Source organism: Labeo rohita, chromosome 17 (assembly GCF_022985175.1).
Source record: "Labeo rohita strain BAU-BD-2019 chromosome 17, IGBB_LRoh.1.0, whole genome shotgun sequence".
In the NCBI taxonomy this organism is placed as follows: domain Eukaryota; kingdom Metazoa; phylum Chordata; class Actinopteri; order Cypriniformes; family Cyprinidae; genus Labeo; species Labeo rohita.
In genome coordinates, this window is record NC_066885.1 from 3982177 (window position 1) to 4002623 (window position 20447).

General features: G+C 30.4%; 1 protein-coding gene and 1 long non-coding RNA gene across 2 annotated transcripts; both read left to right on the forward strand.

The window, feature by feature from the left end:
* The first annotated feature begins 1249 nt into the window (after positions 1–1249).
* Positions 1250–11304, forward strand: LOC127179816 (zinc finger protein 513). Its single transcript, XM_051133565.1, has 4 exons — positions 1250–1900; positions 5058–5186; positions 6747–7463; positions 9681–11304. The coding sequence occupies exons 1-4, from the start codon at positions 1861–1863 to the stop codon at positions 10442–10444; spliced, it is 1650 nt and encodes a 549-aa protein (XP_050989522.1). The 5' UTR covers positions 1250–1860; the 3' UTR covers positions 10445–11304.
* Positions 11305–15199: 3895 nt separating this feature from the next.
* LOC127179820 (uncharacterized) lies at positions 15200–17803 on the forward strand. Its single transcript, XR_007829560.1, has 3 exons — positions 15200–15339; positions 15423–15518; positions 17162–17803. It is a non-coding gene; the product is annotated as an uncharacterized LOC127179820 (long non-coding RNA).
* Positions 17804–20447: the final 2644 nt, after the last annotated feature.

Consider the following 20447-nt stretch of genomic DNA (forward strand, 5'->3'; position numbering starts at 1 on the left):
GCATATTACATATGGTAAATATATATATACATATTTTTTTCTTTTTTTTATTTATATATATATTTATATATATATATATACTTTCTTAAAAGTGTTTAAGAAATTATGCAATAATTAAAATAAATATATATATATTTTTTTCTAACCCTAATTTTTAGGAATTAGAAAATGGAAAACCATGAATTTTGTCTGTTATGTATTTTAGAGAGGCAGAAATATATTATTTTATTTTATTTTATTTTATATTATTTTATATTATTTTATATTAATTATATTATATTATATTATATTATATTATATTATATTATATTATATTATATTATATTATAGTATAGTATAGTATAGTATAATTAAACAAACATTTTATTTATTTATTTATTTATGAGAGGCAGAAATAACAAATAATACAAATAAAAGAAATAATGAGAGGCATATTACATATGGTAAATACATATATACAACCCAAGAGATTTTTTTTCTTTTTTTTTCTTTTATATATATATATATATATATATATATATATATATATATACACACACACACACACACACACACACACACACATATATATATATATATATATATACTTTCTTAAAAGTGTTTAAGAAATTATGCAATAATTAAAATAAACATATTTTTATTTTTCTAACCCTAATTTTTAAGAATTAGAAAATGGAAAACCATGAATTTTGTCTGTTATGTATTTTAGAGAAGCAGAAATATTTTATTTTATTTTATATTATTTTATATTAATTATATTATATTATAGTATATTATAGTATAATTAAACAAACATTTTATTTATTTATTTATTTTTGAGAGGCAGAAATAACAAATAATACAAATAAAAGAAATAATGAGAGGCATATTACATATGGTAAATATATATATATATACAACCCAAGAGATTTTTTTTCTTTTTTTTTTCTTTTATATATATATATATACTTTCATAAAAGTGTTTAAGAAATTAATTATGCAATAATTAAAATACATTTTTTTTATTTTTCTAACCCTAATTTTTAAGAATTAGAAAATGGAAAACCATGAATTTTGTCTGTTATGTATTTTAGAGAGGCAGAAATATATTATTTATATTATATTATATTATATTGTATTATATTATATTATAGTATATTATATATGTGTTTAAGAAATTATCGGATAGACAGATCAGAGCGCTGTTGTACTTGTACTGTCCAATAGGTGTCGCGGTTTCCCTGTTTCACGCTGAACTCTTTCAATCACTTCCTGTGCTGCACATTCCCATCACAACAACTCCAGCAGCAATGAAACTTGTATACTTTCACTTCTTCAACATATGGAGACACTTTACAGGGATAAAAATCCACACGGACGAATAATTCCTCATGGAGAGACGCTGATATTCCCGCTGCTGGCTGTCCAGTTTTTACAAACACTGGACTTTTATTGTATGTTCTCTTTTTGGGCTAGCTGGTCATGCTAGTTAGCCTTCGATTGATAACAAGATAAACACAAAATATGTCCTAAATATCTTCATTTTTTCATCGTTGTGGATTAATAACAGACTCGAGACGCCAGTTTCGTAATGTAAACGTCATGTAATCGTAATTCTGCAGTTTTGTCTATGAATTATTTATGTAGTTTAATATTAGCTCACGCTGACTGAAATAATAACAGGGCAGATTCAGTTGTTTGGATGTTTGGATATGATTTTTGGGGACACACGGTATGAAACGTGTTTAATTCAGGGTTTATGAGTGATTTGAGGAACTCTTTGTTCGAGAGAGGAAGAGGAAAATGAGGAAGAGGAAGATGATGGTGATGAAGGTCAGCTCAACAGGGAACTGCTGATTATAAACAGACACATTCAGAAAAATGCCTAGAAGAAAACAGTCGAACCCACAGCCTGTCAAATGTAAGTCTGGATTTATTTCTCTCTTGGTTTCACTTAGTTTTACTCTATCTTCTATTATTTCTTGATATTAATCAGTGTTATTGTGTTTATTTCTGTTCATAATAATGAATAAGGGCATAACAGTGATGTGTTTATGCCCTCATTCAGTCTGTCTCTAATTATTTCATGACCTCATTCAGACATTTCTGGCTTGTTTTCTAGTTCCTCTTGAGATCCTTCAGCTTGATCTTATTTTCTGATGTTGAAAATCAGCATATATTTAATATTTAGAAAACTTTCCAGAGCCTGTCATATGTATTTTTTGCAGATCCCCCGATTTCTCTTTCTGTAGTTTTGCTAAGTGTGACAGTGTCTTCTGCTTTTGTGTCGCAATGATACCACTGATTTTCATGAATTTAGTCATTGCACTGTTGAAATAAGTGTTACGAAAATTGCCTAATGTTGATGTATCTTAATATTTCTGTTCGTTTTGAGACTGCTCACATGGCTGATTATGGCTAGTCTTTATTGCAATTACGAATAGTCAAAAGCATTATATTAATAGTACTTTAAGTATTATTTTTAATAAAAAATAAATATAATATATATATAAACACAAAATACATAAATATACAGCTAAACTGTATTTACATGACCAGTTATGTCATGAGCATTATAGCCAGTAGTTAAATTTTAAATAGGCTAAAAGCATTATTATTATTATTATTGTTATTATTATTATATAAATAATAATAATGTTTACTGTTATAATCATTTATTATAATAATGTTTATTATTGTTATTATTATTATTATTATATTATTATTAATAACAACAACAACAATAATGCTTTTAGCTATTTAAAATTAGACTACTGACTAGTCATAATTGGCCAGTGTAAATGTAGTAAAAAAATATAGTAAATAAAAAAGGTCCCTCTACAAATTAGATGTTTTTAACTACTTGTCAGAATAATAATAATAATAGTAATAATAATTGAAAAAAATACAAAATATTAAAATGTATGAAATGTATGACAAACAATTGTATGTGTGTGTGTGTGTGTGTGTGTAATTTAAATAATAAAAAATAAAATACATTCAAATAAATAATAAAAATTAATCAATAATAAAAAGTAATTAAAAAATATATAACAAATAATTGTGTGTGTGTATATATATATATATATATATATATATATATTATTATTTTGTTTTTAATTTTAAATAAAAATGTAAAAATTAAATACATTAAGATAAATTATAAAAATGTATAACAAATAATTGTGTGTTTGTGTGAATATATATGTTTCTTTTTTGCAGTGTATATATATTTAAGTCACACATCCTTGGTTTCTGCATTTTTTTTTTTTTTTTTTTTTTTTGGGGGGCGGTCTGACTTTTTTTTTTTTTTTTTTTTTACTGTGTTTTATTTTTAACTACTTGTCAAAATAATAATAATAATTGAAAAATACAAAAATTTATGAAATGTATGAAAAACAATTGTATGTGTGTGTGTGTAAATATAAATATATATATATATATATATATATATATATATATATATACTACCATTCAAATGTTTGGGGTCAGTACATTTTTATTCTTTTTTTTTTTTTTTTTTTTTTTTTTTTTAGAAATTAATACTTTTATTCACCAAGGATGTATTAAGTTAATAGTTAAAAGTTTATTAAAAGTTAATAATAAATAATTTACATTGTTATAAAATATTTATATTTTAAATAAACTTGTTATTCATGAAAGAATCCTGAAAAAAAAAAAATCACAGGTTCCAAAAAATATTTGGCAGCACAACTGTTGATATTATCCAACACTGATCATTCTAATAATAAATCCGCATATTAGAATGATTTCTGAAGGACCATGTGACACTTAAGACTGGAGTAACAGCTGATAAAAATTCAGCTTTTCATCACAGGAATAAATTCTATTTTAAAGTATGTTAAAATAAAAAACATTATTTTATATTGTAAAACATTTTGCAATATTACTGTTTTTTTTTCTATATTTTTAATCAAATAAATGCAGCCTTGATGAGCATAAGAGACTTCTTTAAAGACTATTACAAGTCTTACTGACCCCAAACTTTTGAACGGTAGTGTATATATATATACATATACATATATATATATATTTAAATAACAAAAAATTAAATACGTTCAAATAAATAATAAAAATGTATAAATAATACAAATAAATTATAAAAATGTATAAAAAATAATTGTGTGTGTTTGTGTGAATATGTGTTTCTTTTTTGCAGTGAATATGTTTAAGTCACACGTCCTTGGTTTCCATTAACTTGCTTTTTCCAGTGCTTTGTGTCTGCCTAACTGCCTAATAATATAAAAGATCACGTGGCTTTGTTGGACGTGCACAAATCTAACCTTTCCTGCTGTATGATAAGTATGAAAACCGCTTTTTTAGTTCCTCTTGAGCTTTTATATAAGGTTTAAAGGAAATAGCTTGAGCAGAATCAGTTTCCAAAGCCCTTGTTTAATGTTGAGTTACGAGTCTAAGAATCAACCCTATCTCAGTGAAAACATGTCGGCTTTCCCCTCTTCTGTCGTCATTCTTTCCTCACTCCATTTCCTCAGGACAGACCCCTGTTCCTGCCGTGATACCGGGGTCGACCCATCTCTGACCTGACTCCCTCCGTTTATCTGGCATCTCTCTACTGTTCCTTCCTACTTCATTCATTCCTGTCATATTTTTTTCCTCATTCCAGAGCTGTAGCGCTGATAACAGTCACTCTTATCACTGTATAAGTCTCTCATATCCATTTTATTTTGGATGATTAGCAAATGTGCTACATCTAAAGCTTCTTCTAGAATGTGTAATATCTATAAAAATTGATCAGACAATGTTAAGATATAGTTTTCAGTTACCAGTGACAATATCAAAATATCAAGGAGCCCGATATATTGCTTCTATATGATCTACAGTTTTTCTAAATTGACATTTTATACCATATTTACTCAGCATGCACTCAGTTTACTGAATACACTAAAACCTTCCATATTTCAGTCGAGCATTTGGCAGAAAGTCAAAATGTAAAAATAGTAGGATGAGCCTCTTGTTTTATAATAAAATAAATTATATTATTATTATTTTATTAAATTATATTGTTATTGACTGTAAAGTTGTATTTTTGTTTGCAGTGGGAGCTGAAGATGGAGTGGCAGTCGGCAATCAGGAAAACCTGGTCCTGGAGAGTGACTTCCTCCTTGGACAGGAGCTGGGCTTTGGGGAAAATGACTACAGGATCGTGGGTTTTGAGAGGGATTCAGGTCAGTGATAGAGTATGGATTACTTTGCCAGTTTACAGTTATTTTGCTATACTGTTCCATTCTTCAGCCAAGCATTTGCCAAATGAAGTCTAAATGTAAAAATAATATTTATAGTAGTTACTAAATGGATAGATAATGTTAATAGGCTTAAAAATTGGATGGAAAAAAAAAAGTTTGAAATAGTTGTTATTAAAAAAACACTTTACTGATTAAACTAGTGAAAACCTTATTTATTATTAGTAGTAATAATAATAGTCATTCTTAATATTGATAACATTATTGTTAATATTATTATTCAAAATAATGATTATAATAATAATATTAAGAATAAAAATAATAATAAATAGTAGTAGTAATAATAATAATGATAATCTGTTGTAGAATAGCTGATACAAAAATACTTTCCTAATGAATTTATATTATTATTTATAATAATAATAATAACATTAACAATAATGAAAATAGTAATATTAAGAATATTGATATAATAAATAATATATAGTAGATAACAGATAATATATAGTAATAATAAAAATCTGTTGTAGAGTAGCTGATGCAAAAATACTTGTAAAATACTTGTTTTTAATTAATAATAAGTATAATAATAATGACTAAAAATATAAATATAAATAAATTATTATTAAAGATAATAAAATTTATATAATACATATAATATTTTATCAGTAATTATAATATGAGTAAAAACTAATAGAAACATTTATTATTATTATTATTATTATCACCAATACAATACCAATAATAATTAACTTATTATTATTATATTATTATTATTGTTAATAATAATATATTCTAATATTATGTCAATAATGATAATAGTAAATGATAAACTATTATTATTATCATTATTGTTGTTGTTGTTTTATTTTTTAAGCATTTATATTAGTGTTGCCACAGACCCAAAAAAACAACTTAAGGCCTTGCTTTACAGTGATTTTTATTTTTCATTTTTTTTTTTTTCTGATAAATGAAAACCACAATCAATTAAATAGTAGGTTTTGTGGCTTATGGTCCATGTCAGGTTATATATGCCAGTGTACTATAAGTTGACAAACTAACATTTAGCAATTACAGCATTTCTGGGAGAACAGACTAAACATTTTAATGACCCTGTTTTGTTTTGTTTTGTTTACTTAATTATTATTATTTTTTTAATTAGTCACTTTATTCATTTATTTTAGGGCTGTCAAATGATTAATTGCGATTAATCTCATGCAAATTGCATAAAAGTTTGTTTACCTAATATATGTATGTGTACTGTGTATATTTATTATGTATATACAAATACACACAGACGCATTTAAGAAAAATGTTATATTTGTATACAAAATGTTTATATAATATACATTAAAATATATAGTACACACATTTTATGTAAACAAAGTTTTATTTTGTATGCGATTAATCATTTGACAGCCCTCATTTATTTATTAAATAGCATGCCATTTAATCTTTGATATTTTTTGCCTCAACTTTGTATGTAATCACAGTAAATTTAAAAAAAAGCACTGCATAACAGAGCATCTTGTGATCTCCCGATAGACTCCGTCACAGCCGACATGGGAATGCCAGTGTACGGCTTCAGCGATGAGGACTGTTCCAGCTACAACCGTCTCGGCATGGAGAGCGACTTCGAGGACCCACGAGACACGGAGAGCGAGCGGGAGGAGATGGGCCCCGACGCCGCGTTCGCTTCGTACCTTTCCTGCAGGCAGTGCGGCCAGCTGCTGGGCGACCCCCTGAGCGGTGCGCTGGACCTCGCGGGCCTCTACTGCCTCCAGTGCGGAGCCGAAGGTGGAGACGCAGACCGGCAGGACCGTCCGTTAGAGGAGGCCCACCCCGCCGACACAGCGCAAGGGAAATTAAACCGAAGCAGATCCACGCCCGACAGAAATGCTTGTAAAACATACTCCTGCAAACTGTGCAGCTTCAGCTCGCGTTACTCCAATCACTTGAAGCGGCACATGAAAACGCACAACGGCGAGAAGCCGTACCAGTGCCAGCAGTGCACGTACGCCTCCGCCCAGCTGGTGAACCTGCAGCGGCACGTGCGCACGCACACGGGCGAGAAGCCCTACAAATGTGAGTTCTGCACGTTCGCGTGCAACTCTCTAGGTAACCTGAAGAGGCACCAGCGCATGCACACGCAGGAGAAGGACCTCAACTGCGGCCAGTGCGACTTCAGAGCAAACAACAGCCACTCCTTAAAGAAACACATGATGAGCCACAAGGAGGACAAATCAACAGCCTTAACGGAAGGTAATTGTTTTTATATCTAAAAATGAACTTCGGATGAAAATTTCACCTTTTTAGCTTTTTGGCATTTAGTTAGGTTTCTGGTGTGTCTGTCAGCTCAAAAAAGCTTTGTTATGAGCTGCCTGAGCCTGGAGCTGTGTCACCCAGTTAGCTGTTTTAATTTGCAGCCATTTTCTATGTAGATAACTAGTTATTTGAGTAAGACCACCTTTGAGCCATATGGAGTATAAGGCAGGACTTCACATGTCTTGCGTCAACACGCCCCATGAAGGAAAGGGGTGGAGTGAGCAGTAGCTCATTATCATTTAAAGAGACATGCACCGAAATGGGTCATGTGAACAGAGCTTTCTTTTACAAGGTAAAAAAGGTGTTGTTTTACATGACCATTGAGGAATTTTAATCAATATATAATCACAACATTTTGGCCAAATTATTTTTTTAATGTATTAACTTATCAGGAAAAAAAACACAATTAGATTTTTTTCTCAAATCATGGGGAGTAATATGGTTAATATGGTTAATGTTAACCAGTAACCATGCATGCATGATTAGAAAAATGAAATTGTGAAATGGCTTGCAATGGCGCACAACACCGCATTTATATACACATTATGGTTTAGTGTTTGACCGTGAAGAAATTAAGACTAAATATTAGTTTTGTAAAACAAAATAAATATTAGTATTGTAAACTATTATTATTTTTCTTAAAAACTATTTATTAATATTACAATGCCAATTTTTTTAATAATGTTGTTTTTAAAAAAAATGTTATTTATTAATAATAATATTATTAATAGTTATAATGTAATGTTATAATATCTAAAATATATTAATATTATAATGTTGTTATTTCTGTATTATTATAGTCATATCAATACATAATATTGAATTGTGCAGCTCTACAAACATGCATGACAAAACTGGAGCTTTTTTAAAATAATTTTTAAAATTATAAATCATAAATTTAACAGAACAATCACAATTTTTAATTTTCAGTGAAGTTTTTAAAATAAATGTTTATTTAGTATTCGTTTTATTAATGATAATGTAATATTACAATATATAAAATATCTAAATATCATATGTAAAATTTTGTGCAGCTCTACAAACATGCATGACAAAACTGGAGCTTTTTTAAAATCTTTAAAATTGCAACCACATTTATCACACATTTAAAAAGAAAATTGTCCTAATTTTTTTAGTAAAGTTTTTTTTATTATTATTTTTATTTTGTTTATTTAGTAATAATAGTATTATTATTTTTAATAATAATTATAATGTAATATATATTAATATTTAATATTTACAATATGTAAAATATATCAATGCTATATTATGTAAAATAAGAATGATTATTGTTATTATATTATTATTATTATTATTATTATCATATAAATATATAATATTGAATTGTGCAGCCCTACAAACGTGCATGACACTACTGGAGCTTTTTTAAAATCGTTTTTAAAATTGCAATCACAAATTTATCAGATTATCACAATTTTTTTGTAAAGCTTTTTTAATAAATGTTTATTTAGTAATAATATTATTATTTAAAAAATAATAATAAAAAATATTTTAATATTACAATATATAAAATACATAAATATTGTAATATGTAAAATAAGCCCTACAAACATGCATGACAAAACTGAAGCTTATTTAAAATCGTTTTTAAAATTGCAAATTACAAATTTATCAGAACACTCACAATTTTTTTGAAATTTTCCCCAAAATTCAAATTTGACTCCTAACTTTCCTTTCTGATCCCGTTCCTTCTCATCTCTCCTATCACTTCCTTTCACTGCTTCTACTGTCCCAAAAATACTAGCTATAGAAATAAAATTAACTATAGAAACCTGAAGCATAAAAAGTACAGACCTATTTGTTTCCTCATTAAATATTCTGTTTCACTCACAAATGTGTCACATTACAGAAGTAAAATGGTTTATAAATGCCATTTCTTAGGTGAAGCAGTTTTTTTAATTATCAGTACTAAACAGGAATACAGTCTGAACAAAGAAGCACTAGCTCTCTTCAAAACTGCAAGCTTCTTGCTACTGCATATCTCTCTTTACTTTATGCTTGTATTTTAAGCGCTTCATGCTGCAAGCCAAAAGAGGAAGTGAAGCATGAAGCATGGGGAAGTAGAAACTCTTGGCTTCCTAAATCTGGATTCCCTGTAAAGAGGAAGCTTGTTTTTGTTCCTTTGTCTTTCAGAGTCTGTGGTGTCTGACCTGACTCTGCACATCAGCAGCGACCCAGACTTCCTCCAAAGCTACGACACCCTGCGAGCGGACCGCCATCCTCCCGCCCTGCTGCACGCTGAGGGTTTGGCCAAAGAGTCGGACCCTCTGCCCGAGCTGCTATTCCCCTTCACGTGCCGCGTGTGCGGCGCGGTGCTGGAGGACGAGGAGGGCGCCACGGCGCAGATCTGCAGCAAATGCACACTAGACATGTTGTCCAAAAGCTCGCCGACCAGCCCGGAGAAAGGCGACAAGCTGTACTCGTGCACCTCGTGCCCCTTCGTCACGCAGTACCCCAACCATCTCGCCCGCCACATGAAGACTCACAGCGGCGAGAAGCCCTACAAGTGCCCGCAGTGCAATTACGCGTCCGCCCACTTCGACAACCTCAAACGGCACCACCGCGTGCACACGGGCGAGAAGCCGTACAAGTGCCGCGTTTGCGACTACGCCTGCGGCAACCTGGCCAATCTCAAACGGCACGAGCGCATCCACTCGGGCGCTAAGCCCTTCCAGTGCAGCGTGTGCAGTTACAGCTGCAACCAGAGCATGAACTTGAAACGCCACATGCTGCGGCACACCGGCGAGAAGCCCTTCAAGTGCCAGGAGTGCGGATACACCACGGGCCACTGGGACAATTACAAACGCCACCAAAAGAAGCACGGCCACTCCGCCGAAGGGTGGCTCAAGATGCAGCTGCCGGAGAAAGAGGAAGAGGATGAGGAGGGAGAAATGTAGGGGAAGCTCTCTATGATGTCTAACTCCAGTTGCCTTATTATTATTATTATCGTCAGAGGAATCCATGCGGTAATTGTGTGTCACGACAGGGCTGGTGTGCTGTTTTGTTGTTGTTTTTTCACTTGATTGTATTTTGTCCAACTGTTTACAGCAGCTGATTTCAATCCCAGAATCACAGGTTTGCAATTTAAGAGCGTCATCTTGAGCTGTAAGAGCACATTTATGCACCACTGGGTGAATCTCACAAAAAATGTCCAGGTCATATTTAACCCCAAAATTTTACTTTTTTTTAATTCACGTTTTTTAGGACAATTAAAAGTTTTTTTTTTAACTTGTGAGGCATTGACATTGGAAAAACTTTTTGTAATTTAATTTAGTTTTTAAAAATATTTTTAGAAATATTTTTGATTTTCTTGTTTACATTACATTTTTCAAAACAAAAATAAACCAGTACAATCAACATACAAAAAAGGAACAGATAATCTCAGCAAAAAAAGTTTTTATTTTTAGACATTATTTGACATTATATAAAATCTGTTTTTATTCAAATCAGCATCAATTAAAGGGAGCACAATAAACACTACCATGAGTTTTTTTTTTTTTTGCATGAAGATTTTTTTTTTTTTAATGTCATTTCTTATGACGTTAAGATAAGTGACATTGGAAACATTTTTTTGTAACTTTTTTAGTTTTTTAATTTAGTTTCTTATCTTTAATATTTTTAATTAAAAAACATTTTATTTTATTTGTTTTTTTTATGAATTTTTTCGAAACAAAAATAAACCACCACAATCAACATACAAACAAGGAACAGATAATTTAAGCAAAAAAATGTATTTGTATTTGTATTTTTTTTTTTTTTTTTTTTTTGAGCATTTTGGAGCATTTTTTATTTAAATCAGCATAAATTTAAAGACGCACAATAAATACTACCATGATTTTTTTTTTTTTTAATTTTTAAAAATATTTATTTTTGATTTTCTTTTTTCATTTCATTTTTTCAAAACAAAAATAAACCACAGACAACATGCAAACAAGGAACAGATAATCTCAGCAAAAAATAAATAATAATAATTTTTAGATTTTTTTTTTTTCTGTTTTGCAATAAAAAAATAATTGAGCATTTTTATTTAAATCAGCATACATTTAAAGGGAGCCCAATAAATATAGCTATGAGTTTATTTTTGTTTCTTAAGACCATTTTGTAATAAAAAAAATATTTTTTCTTTTCTTTTCTTTTTTTTTTTTTTTTTTATTTTACAAATGAGGCATTTCCTAAGACATTAAGATAACTGAAATTGCAAATGTTTTTTTTTTTTTTAGCTTTTTTTTCCATTTTGTTTTTAATTTAAAAAAAAAAAATAATAATTACAATTTTCAGACTTAATTTTCTTTTTTCTTAAAATCTTTGAATTATATTCACATTGCATTTTGTGAGATTCACCTCTCTGTTGTCATGGATTCTAATTATGAATTGCTGAATGAAAGAACTGCAATAACACCAACACGTGGCCCTGTTCCAGGCCGACGCAGCAGCTCTAGTTGTGTTTTACTTGAGGGATTTGATGACACTGAAGACGTCTGGCTGCTACTGTATGTTCACTTATGCACAATGACAGTGATGTTGCCTTGTCTCGGGGGAGGTGCTGCTCTTCCTTCCCTCATTTACTGTATCTGAATTTCCTGGTGCCACTGCAAAATGCTGCACTGATCGGGGTCTCATCCGTCCCCAGCACACTCGAGGTTTTTCCAGGGCATTAGAGGGACACGTATGAGTGAGTCTCACGAAAACTGTTTAGAAATACTAGCATTATATTTACCCCGAAATGATTATTAAGTAAGGGATTGTTTTGCATGAAGAACATGAAGGTGTTTTTTTTTTTTTTTTTTTTTTGCATTGTGACATTGTGGACCTGAAATTAAATGAATTTAGCATTAAATTTAGCATGTAAATAAATAGTTCATTTATTTTGGTAGTATATGTTATACTGTCCCTTTGTTTTCATTACTGTGTTACAGTAAATGACCTTAATTGCCTTGAAAATAATGTCACAATGCAAAAATGCTGTAAAGGTCCTAAAATAGGCCTCATTTTCTTTATGCATTTGTTTTTCTTTTATTTTTGGTGTGAAAATGACCCAGATATGTTTTCATGAGATTCACAATTATGTGTGTGTCTTTTGTTTGACTTTAAAATATTTCCTTCAGTTTTATTTAGATTAAAGTGTGATGCCTACTGTGAAATTTTCTCTTAGGAAAGTAATCATGAAAACCTGTGAAGGTTTAATTTTCTCACACATTTAGTGGGAAAGATCCTGTTTTGCCTCCCCCCCATTTTAGTTGTGCAAACCAGTTCATGAGGAAGAAAGTGGGGACCAGATGGTCATATCCTCTTTATAATGAACAGATTATATTCAAAACAGACAGTTAAACATTTTGTACACAGTCACTTTGATATACGTTTTATGTTAAAGGTATAGTTCATCCAAAAATAAACATTTGTTCAACATTTACTCCCCTTCAGACCATCCAAGATGTAGATGAGCTTGTTTCTTCATCAGATTTGGAGAAATGTAGCATTATATTAGTCACTAATGGAGCCTTTGCAGTGAATGGGTGCCGTCAGAATAAGAGTCCAAACAGCTGATAAAAACATCACAATAATCCACAAAGGACACGTTATTATGCATTCTGGACCAGAAGCAGTGGTTTGATGTTAAAAATGTCATAATGATGGATTTGTTTCTTGTACCTTTTCCTTCTCAAGATGTTAATTGATGGACTAGAGTGGTGTGGATAACTTGTGGATTATTGTGATGTTTTTATCAGCTGTTTGGACTCTCATTATGACGGCACCCATTCACATCCATTGGTGAGCAAGTGATGGAATGCTACATTTTTCAAAATCTGATGAAGAAACAAACTCATCTTGGATGACCTGAGGATGAGTAAACGGAGTAAATTTGATTTATAGGTGAACTGTGCCTTTAATTGGTCCTCCGCTTTCGTCCGTTTTCTCTCTGTTACAGAACTGGCACAGTCACTCTGAAATACACCACAAGAGTTCAGTGCAATCAGGGAATGAACGAATTAGATGCACAGCACTGAATCCAATGATATTTGGTTTGCCATATGGTGTAATATGATTATTTATGTACTGTATTTTTTGTGGGTTTCTTTAGCTTTCTGATATTTGTACACATATGGTTGACCTGAAAAAGTGGCCTTTGGTTTCATAATAAAGATGTTTTTAAACTTTTATTAAATGCAGCTGCGTTGAGACATTTGTAACAGATGAAATGATTGAAATTCTAAAGAATAAATGTTCTAAACAGTATTTATTTATGGAGCACCAATTCAATTGGATGAGCAATGTTCTACGAATGCTAATATTTTGTTTCATTGTATCACTCCACTTGTGTGAGTTTGCATAGTGAGTTTCAACATGTGATTCTATTTTGCCTTCTTTTCTGTTTTCCATTTGTGAAGGAAAATCATGTCCAAAATTGTAATTTTGTCCCAGTTACACAATTGTAATTTGCCATATATACATATTCACACTACTGGTCAAAAGTTTTTGAACAGTAAGATTTTTTGTTTTTTAAGAAGTCTCTTCTGCTCACCAAGCCTGTATTTATTTGATCCGAAATACAGCAAAACAGTAACATTTTGAAATATTTTTGCTATTTAAAATAACTCTTTTCTATTTGAATATATGTTAAAATGTAATTTATTTCAGTGAATTTCCTAGCTGAATTTTTAGCATCATTACTCCAGTCACATGATCCTTCAGAAATCATTCTAATATTCTAATTTGCTGCTCAGAAAAAACATGTATTATTATTATGTTGAAAACAGCTAAGTAGAATTTTTTCAGGTTTTCAAAATAATGAAAACCTGAAAAAAAAAAAAAAACCTTTTTATTTTAGAAAAATAATAATCTTTGGGTCTTTCTATTCTTCAAAGAATCCTGAAAAAAACATTTTTTTTTAATATTACTAATAATGAAAAATGTTTCTTGCAAATCAGAATATTAGAATGTTTCTGACAGATCATGTGACTGGAGTAATGATGCTAAAAATTCAGTTTTGAAATCACAGGAATAAATTACATTTTAAAATATATTCAAAAAGAAAGCAGTTATTTTAAATAGTAAAAATATTTCAGAATTCTGTTTTTGCTGTACTTCGGATCAAATAAATACAGGCTTGGTGAGCAGAAGAGACTTAAAAAAACATTTAAAAAGCTTACTGTTCAAAAACTTTTGAAACGCCTTATTTTAAACGTGAATTAAATAATCCATTTTAAATAAATGTTAGATATAACACGGTGTGACAACTAAAATTCTAATTCATACATATAAATACAGAAATAATATATAAAGAAGGAAAAAGGAAGACAAATACTCTCTTTTATTGTCTTAGTTTGTTTTTAATCAACAAATGTGCATTTATTGCAATACAGCAAAGTGGAAAACAGTTAGAAAAAGTTAGAAAATGTGTTTTATTACATGAAGCAAAATTTGGCTGTTTAACTGTCAATGCATTTGCCATTTCTTTCCTGTAGAGAGCAGAATTGAGCTTTTCCAGAGAGAAATGACAGAAAAACAGACCATTGCACATATTTAATCACTGACACTGAATATGAATAATAACACACAACAGTGTTTTTGTGGTACAGGTAACATATCAGTTATGTAATAAGCACATATCTTGATTTGGATACAGATTCACTTGTTTTTTGCTGTCATATCATGTGTTGTTGGCTGAAGTCACGGCGCAGTAGCTGGTTGAAAGGGACCAAACCTCTCTCAATCACCTGACTTGGTTCCGTTTTACCAGCAACTAAGACGTGTATCTGAGCACAGATGGATTTCCAGCTTCAGATTTATAAAGGTGAGGAAGAGCAGCATCAGTTTCCTCAGTGTCATTCGCACTTCAACATCTGCTTAATCACACATCAAACTTTTGTTTTGCAGTCAGATTGATCTCATCTACGACTCTGGAAGCTGAAGACGGTCGTCCACGTCATGATCTTCCTTCTGGACAATGACACAGAGTCCCTGGATGTGCCGGTATGTCCTGACTCTGGTGTGTCCGTCCAGAATTAGCTCTGCTCCACCTGTCCAGTTATTTATAAGAGTAAACATTCGTGATGGCAGCAGCTGTCGTGTCACTCAGACGCTTCAGCGTTCATGTCATCATGGAGGAGCTCAGCTTGATAAATCACCATGTGCTCACCAATGACCTGTGCTTGACTTTCACACAACCTTTACAGACGGATCAAACCACATGCGTACGATTATTTGTTTAGTAATGCTTCATTTATACTTTAAAAACATGACAACCTTTGTAAAACAGAGACTATTTTAAAAGAATGCTCTGAATTCTTGAAAAATCTCTATAATATCTTACATTTTGAGATATTTGTTGCACCATTGTCCAATTTACAAACATTCGTTTGGAAATTGATTTTAAGCTCTGTAGAATCTACCAAGATATTGGTATTAATTTAAAATAAATAAATAATTTAAAATATTTTTTTACGGAACAAGTATAACAACATGTAACTTTATACATAATTATATATTTAATAACAATTATATAATATTTATATATTTAGTTTTTATAGAACAAATTACAGTTTAAACTAATTAACTAAAATATACCTTTTTTTGTTCTTCATATTACATTTTTATATATATAAAATTTATAATGCAATTAAAATTATATAATTAAATATATTTAAAAATTGTTACATTTTATGAACTTAAAAAGGATTATTAAACTTACAGAACTACAGTTTTTATTATATGTATATATTATATAATAATAATTATATTATTATTATATTATTATTATAATATTAATATATAATTATATAATCAAATAGAATTGCTAAATGTTAATTTTTGTATTTTACCCATTAAGATGGATGATTCCTATGTTTCCTATGATCTATATGCATAATTTAATTCAGTGGTGCCATATTCTCTTACAGTTTTAAGGAGATGATGATGATGAAGTCTCTCTGAGACCACACACTTCCTTACATTCCATAGATTGATTCCGTATATGGGGATATAAGGAAGTATGTCATCTCAATGAGCAACAGCCGGATCTGTTAAACGCACCGTGCATCATAACTCACATAATACACTACTAGTGCAGTATAGATTCTATATGACACAATGACACACAACATAGACGTTTTCTATAAACAAGACTTTATAAGTCTAGAGAAAGTTGTTAATCAACTTTTTCCCTCCACTAGTTAATTTTAAACAGCCCTGCAGTGTAACAAAGTAACATTTAAAAGTACAAACATTCCATTTGTTATGACATCATCAAAAAACGGAATACTTGGTCATTTTAAAAGAATTCCTTTTTAAATTAATTTTAAATGATTTTAAACAGTGTTACATGTTATTTAAAATAACTTTAAACAGTTTTAAAAAATTAAATGGTGTTGAATGCTGTTTTTAATTAATTTCAACATTTTTTTTTAATTAATGGTGCTAAATGCTGTTTAAAACCATTTTAGATGGAGTTTAGCATGTCAGCTTTCAATGTCAATTCATTCTGACTTAGCAGGCATTTATTTATGTAGGCTAAGAAATAAATCTAGATAACTGGATGTCACTTTTGCCACTTTTATGAAAAGTATAATAGATTTAAAATAAAACAAAATAACATTTTCTTTCTGAAATACACACAGCCAAAGCAGTAAAGAGAGACTCAACCAGCAGCCAGAAAGCCCTGCAACCCAACAGCATTGACATATCAGAGCGTTTCAGCTCAGGCGTCCCACATTACTTGCCCGTCCCTTGGCGTCGGGTCCCTCAGACGGGACAAATACAGGTCCGACGCTGTCTTCCGTGCGTATCCTCGTCCTTTGCCATCTCCTGGATTGTGTCCAGACCCGGCTTGGCTTCCCGGCCTTTTCTATGGCTCGCCCTCCCCCTTGTTGGCGGCCTTCCACCTGTTGATGTCTTTTAGAGGCCTGGGTCTCTCCTGGACCTCCTGTTCGCAGGCCTCAGCGCTCTGACAGACCAGCAGCCTGTGAAATCACACCTCTCAGCTGTTCACACTGCGCTCCAGACATCCAATCTCAATGGCTTCTTCAAAAAAGGAGGGGATTCTGGGGGGCAGGGTGGGCCACAAGACAACTGCCACCCGCTTTTATTGGGACAGCATGACAGAAAATGCTTTCTGGGGCACAGCTGACAAAGAACTTCATGTTTTTGGTGTGTGTGCAGAAATTTAGCTCAGCAATGTTCATGTTAATAATGCTTTTGGAGTGAAGTTCTTGGAGCATTGCTTTGCCACTTTACTTACGTCACTTTTGCGTGGAAGCTTATTTCCGCCATGGAATAAAAAAGATGAACTAAGATAATTGCTCACAATTCAGACTTTATTTTTTAGCAATTCTGAATTTATTTTTTATATTCTGACTTTAAAACAATATATGTGAAATATAAACTCGCAATTTAAAATTTATAAATTGGAGATATAAATTCAGAAAATAAAAAAGTGAAAATTGTGAGATATAAACTCATAATTTTGAGGGGGAAAAGTATTTGAATTTTGTAAAAAAAAAAAAAAAAGTATACAAAATAAAATAAAGTAATTGCTTACAATCCAGATTTTTTTTTTTTAGTAATTCTGAATTTATATTTTAGTTTCTGTCCTTATGTGGCAAATTAATTATAATTAGAGATATAGCGTCATATTTATGAGATGTAAACTTGCAATTTTTAAGGGAAAATTGTCAAAATTGTGAGATATAAACTCATAATTCTGAGGAGAAAAACGTATTAATTGCAATTTTGTGGAAAAGAAGTCATAAGGAATAAAAATAAAACAAAAAGCAAATTGCTACAATTCAGACTTTTTCTAGCGATTCTAATTTTATATTTTAGATTCTGACTTTTTTTTTTTAAATGAATTAAACTTTTAGAATTTATAAATTTGAGATATAAATTTAGATTTGTACAATATTTTGCAAATACAAATTTGTAATTCTAAGATAAAAAAGTATTTTATTAAAATTAAAAAAGTCATAAGGAATAAAAAAATAAAATAAAAAGGTAATTGCTTAAAATTTAGACTTTTTGTAGCAATTCTGAATTTATATTTTAGACTCTGACTAAAATTTATATTAAATATAAACTTGCAATTTAGATTTATTAGATGTAAACTCTACTGTACTAAAAAGTACAAACTGTGAGATTTCTGAAGGGGGAAAAGTATTAATTGCAATTATGTGAAAAAAAATAAAGCAAAAAAAAAAAGCTAATAGTTTATAATTCAGATTTTTTTCTAGCAATTCTTCATTTATATTTTAGATTCTAATTTCAAAAAACTGAAATATGAACTTGCAAGTTAGAATTTTTTAATTTGAGATATAACTTAGTAATTCAGATATGTAAACATGGAATTTTGAGGAAAAATAAAGTCAAAATTGTGAGATATAAACTCATAATTCAGACGAAAAACTCAAACATGACCTTTGGTCAGCAAAAGAAGGCATTTTATCTTCTTTTTAGAAACTGAAAATACTTTATTTTAAAATACTAATTTTATTTTTTAATGTATATATATATATATACATATATATATATATACAGTATATATATATATATATATATATATATATATATATATATGCAAAAAAAAAACTGCAGCAAACATAAAATGAGCAGAAAATGCAATTAATAAAAAATGCAACTGTCATCAAATAAAAGTTATTTATGCATGACAAGATGTTAAAATGGTTAAAGTGCAAAATATGCTAAATATGCTGATAGTAAATCAGTAATGAAAAACATCAACTCATTAATACATAACTATTAACTACTACTAAAGTCAGAGGGAAATGTTGTTCAGCCCCGCCTTAATCCTAACCCTGCAGTCTGATTGGCTGATTAGAATGTTGTCAGCCAACAAGGATGATGTTTGAGGAAAGTCTCTTTCCATGTGATCAGGACACTCCAATGCGCCGATTACATTTATGCCTGTAACTCTTTCTGTGACTGTGATCACATGTAGAAGCGCTGCTGCTGCTGCTGCACACACAGAAAGAGCAGAGCTCAGGGGAATGTGAACATGCTCCTCATAATGCCTAAGGTCAACACCTGTGTGCTATAATCAGCTGCAGTGGAGAGAGATGGACGCAGAGCGTAGGGCTCACTCTGAAATTCAACTCGCGGTCTATTTCAGTTGCACACAGACGCTGGAAATAGACTCGCCTGCCTTCAGATTCCTGGCCATGAACTGACAGTGTAAGCAGCTCCGCTCATGGAAATCATTGGTTATTCATTATATCCAGTAATTATTGGTTACTGATTATTCATAAATGAATGAATAAAATAGGTAAATTAGTTTAGCACTTCATCCAGTACATGCAGATATGGGACACTGGTGCTAGTTGTCACATTTTTTTAATCCAAAAAAACAAAAAACAAAACACTATTTATTATTTGTTTATATATGTGACCCTGGACCACAAAACCAGTCATAAGGGTCAATTTTTGAAATTCAGAATTATACATCATCTGAAAGCTGAATAAGCTTAAAACTATTTTGAAAATCTGGAATCGGAGGGTGCAAAAAAATCAACATGTTGAGAAAATCACCTTTAAAGTTGAATGAAGTTCTTTGCAATGCATATTACTAATCAAAATCAACGTTTTGATACATTTACGGTAGGAAATTTACAATATATCTTCAAGGAACATGATTTTTATTTAATATTGTAATGATTTTCAGCATAAAAGAAAAATAGATAATTGTGCTACTTCAGACTGGTTTTATGGTCAATAAATATTTAAACATTATAAATAAGTAAACACATACATACATATTTACATAAAAAATAAATACATACATTAAATAAATAAATACATACATACAGGAAAAAAAACACATAAAATAAATAAATTAATAAATGAATGAATGAAACTATTAAACATTTTCAGTTTTTGGCCAGAAAAAGATAATTC